At 41.1% G+C, this 2862-nt stretch overlaps 1 protein-coding gene across 1 annotated transcript; it reads left to right on the top strand.

The window, feature by feature from the left end:
• The first annotated feature begins 672 nt into the window (after nt 1-672).
• LOC309712930 (low-density lipoprotein receptor-related protein 1-like) lies at nt 673-2618 on the top strand. Its single transcript, XM_082544144.1, has 2 exons — nt 673-1271; nt 2358-2618. The coding sequence occupies exons 1-2, from the start codon at nt 1152-1154 to the stop codon at nt 2493-2495; spliced, it is 258 nt and encodes an 85-aa protein (XP_082400270.1). The 5' UTR covers nt 673-1151; the 3' UTR covers nt 2496-2618.
• Nucleotides 2619-2862: the final 244 nt, after the last annotated feature.

Consider the following 2862-nt stretch of genomic DNA (forward strand, 5'->3'; position numbering starts at 1 on the left):
CACGTGATGCAGTTGGTGACCAATGATCCCCACACACTGGAAATTGCAGCGAACTTATCAGTCTTTGCTCGATTTGCTCCATTGTGGCATCAATCAGACCACTGGTATAATGTTGAAATGTACTCACTCACTTTTTATTATTATTTGTAAATATGTGTACAAATGGTTGGTTTTTTGTACTGTTTTTATCAATAAATCTCAGCAACAAAGGACCTACACCCATGTGTGTTGATTTCTCCCTAAGACGGCAAACTGAAACACTCCAAGTTGGTGACTTTTGGAGATTTATTTCCCTGGATGATTGAGAATGCATCAAGATGAAACACAAAAGGAAGTTCACAGCTTTTAGCAGCTCCCCCACCCCCTCATCCACACACCCCCACTCCCCTCCCTCCAGAATTCCCAGCTAACAACCTAATATACATATGAATGACTAGCCAATTTAGCTTCCACTTGGCTGAAGCTAAAGCTTAGCTAAAACCCATTTGGCTGCTCTCCGGGTTTTAAAGGTAGAAAAAGCCAAATGGCAGTCCGTGGTGATGTAAGTGTTAAGGCTTCTGCGAGAATGGTGGAACCTGCTTACAGACCTCCAACGCATTGTCCTCGCTTGCCATCTTCTGTTTGGCTTCCATGGGGTTTCCCACCCAACAACACAGGGGGCCTACTCACTCTGGAATAGCTCTGGTGATGCACGAGTAGTTGAACTTTTGACGTCCTCCCATTGTCCTCCATGCCTTTCCCTGTTTACATTTGTAAATATTAGGCTCAGGCAATGTGCTTGCAGAGTAAAATGTATAACTGTGCATCTCTGAAAAATGTTTATATGCTTGCAAACAGCCGAATATTTGCAATCTAATCCAGCATTCTCCGCAATGGACATGCTGCAGTATATTCGATAGGTTTGATCAAATGGCCTTTTGACACAAAAGCTCATTTGAAAACCTTTGATATATGTTGTCTTGTTCTTGTCAATTGTACATAGCCAGTGCTGAGTGAATTTATGATATGGGTTTATGATAAGACACCTTTTAGTCACTCTAGCTTTCTTCTGAGGTTAGCACATCAATTCTTTTAAACAAGGGTCTGAATCTGCTTCTAAGATAATTGTTGATCTGTTTCTCTGCAGTGCCAAGGGCTTCCAGCACCACCGAATGACCAACGGGGCCATGAATGTTGAGATTGGAAACCCTGCCTATAAGATCTATGAAGGAGATCCTGATGATGATGCTGGGGAACTTCTGGACTCCGACTTTGCTTTAGACCCAGACAAGGTAACAAAGCTTAAAAAAGCCGTTTCATTACAAAATATCTGAAAATGCCTGGTAGTGGCTAACCATGCAGATATTTCCACATTTATGAGTCCTTTTGTGAGTTTTTTTTTTTTAATGAATTGGTTTTGGTTGTGGAGTCATTATAGACAGTAAATAGACCCTTCTTTGTGATCTAAAGAACACTGGATGAAAGTAGCTGGGTTTCTCAATATATTCCTGTCCTTTGGACGTCTAGTGAAAAACAGTTTTCTGTCTTGACTGATCTGTAATCACTTTTCTACATTTATATCCAGTTTTTTGCCATCGAGATCACCACAGTCCAAATGCAAAAGCTTTAAAGCAAGAAACCAGTGGGTGTTGTTATGGTATTTACTTCTGGCATCTGTAATGAATTTTGGAATGAATATTGTTAGAATTATGTGAATCATATACTTTAGTTCTGATGAGTGGCTCCATAGTCTCATGGTTTACACGTTGTGGCTCGAGTGGTTTGTATACAGATCAATGCTTGGGCAAGATACTGAACCCTGAGTTACCTCTGTGTGTGTGAATGCATTCAGCAGATAAAAGCACAAGGCACTATATAAATACCATTTCTTTTACATTCACCTAAGAAGTGAAAAAATCTCCAGTTTAATCCCAGCTGGAGACAAAAATCCCTTGGGGGTGTCAGGAACGGAAATCCACTGTGAATAAGGGGAGCAGCTGAATAAAGCTTTTATGCTGGAGCCCTCATGGTCACTATATTCAAACACTTTTCACCACAATCATAAAACATCAAATGAGGAATTGTCCATAAAGTCCTGAGTGCTTAAAAAGAAGTTGCAAGTTCTTCACTGGAAATACACCTACTGGTTTGTTGGGGGCAGATGATTAGTGCCCAGACTTTCAGAAACAAATAACCAAACACAGAAAACATAACAAACCACAAATGTCTGCCAGGGTTTCAGCACTGAGCTGGGAAACATCTTGTTATTTATGCGAGCTGAGCCTATTTGAATAAGAAAAATACTGCTTCTTTCACAATATACCAAATCTTTTCATTTCTTTTGCCTGAGTCACTGAGAAATTTTCTTCACTCCGCAGCCCACCAACTTCACGAACCCAGTGTATGCCACCCTGTACATGGGTGCCCACAACAGCCGCAATTCTCTGGCGAGCACTGATGAAAAGAAGGAGCTCCTCTCCCAGGTTGACGAGGACATGAGCGACCCCCTGGCATAGACCTCGGCATGGACTGAACTCTGCCAACATTGCCCTGCCTCGCCCAACCTAGAGCCAGCGAGCTCTCTCATTTTATGCCTTTACCAACTGAAAAGAAAAGCAACAAAAAAACATAAAAACGAGAACACCAGAGGTGGGACCAAGTCATTGTTTTGCAAGTCTCAAGTAAGTCTCAAGTCTTTATCCTCAAGTCTCAAGTCAAGTCTCAAGTAATGTCAGGCAAGTCAGAGTCGAGTCTCAAGTCACTGGTGTAAAAGTCCGAGTCAAGTCACAAGTCTGACATTTTGAATTTCAAGTCCTTTCGAGTCTTTAAAAAAAAAAAAGAAAAAATAATGTTGCAGTTATGCTAAATGTAAATATTAGACCA

Source organism: Aulonocara stuartgranti (assembly GCF_965226115.1).
Source record: "Aulonocara stuartgranti genome assembly, chromosome: 8".
Taxonomy (NCBI): domain Eukaryota; kingdom Metazoa; phylum Chordata; class Actinopteri; order Cichliformes; family Cichlidae; genus Aulonocara; species Aulonocara stuartgranti.

Excerpts from the sequence above, each read along its gene's own strand:
- LOC309712930 (XM_082544144.1), top strand. The coding sequence starts at position 1,152 with ATGACCAACGGGGCCATGAATGTTGAGATTGGAAACCCTGCCTATAAG. Across the intron at positions 1,272-2,357 it reads TTGCTTTAGACCCAGACAAG|CCCACCAACTTCACGAACCC; the intron begins GTAACAAAGCTT and ends TTCACTCCGCAG.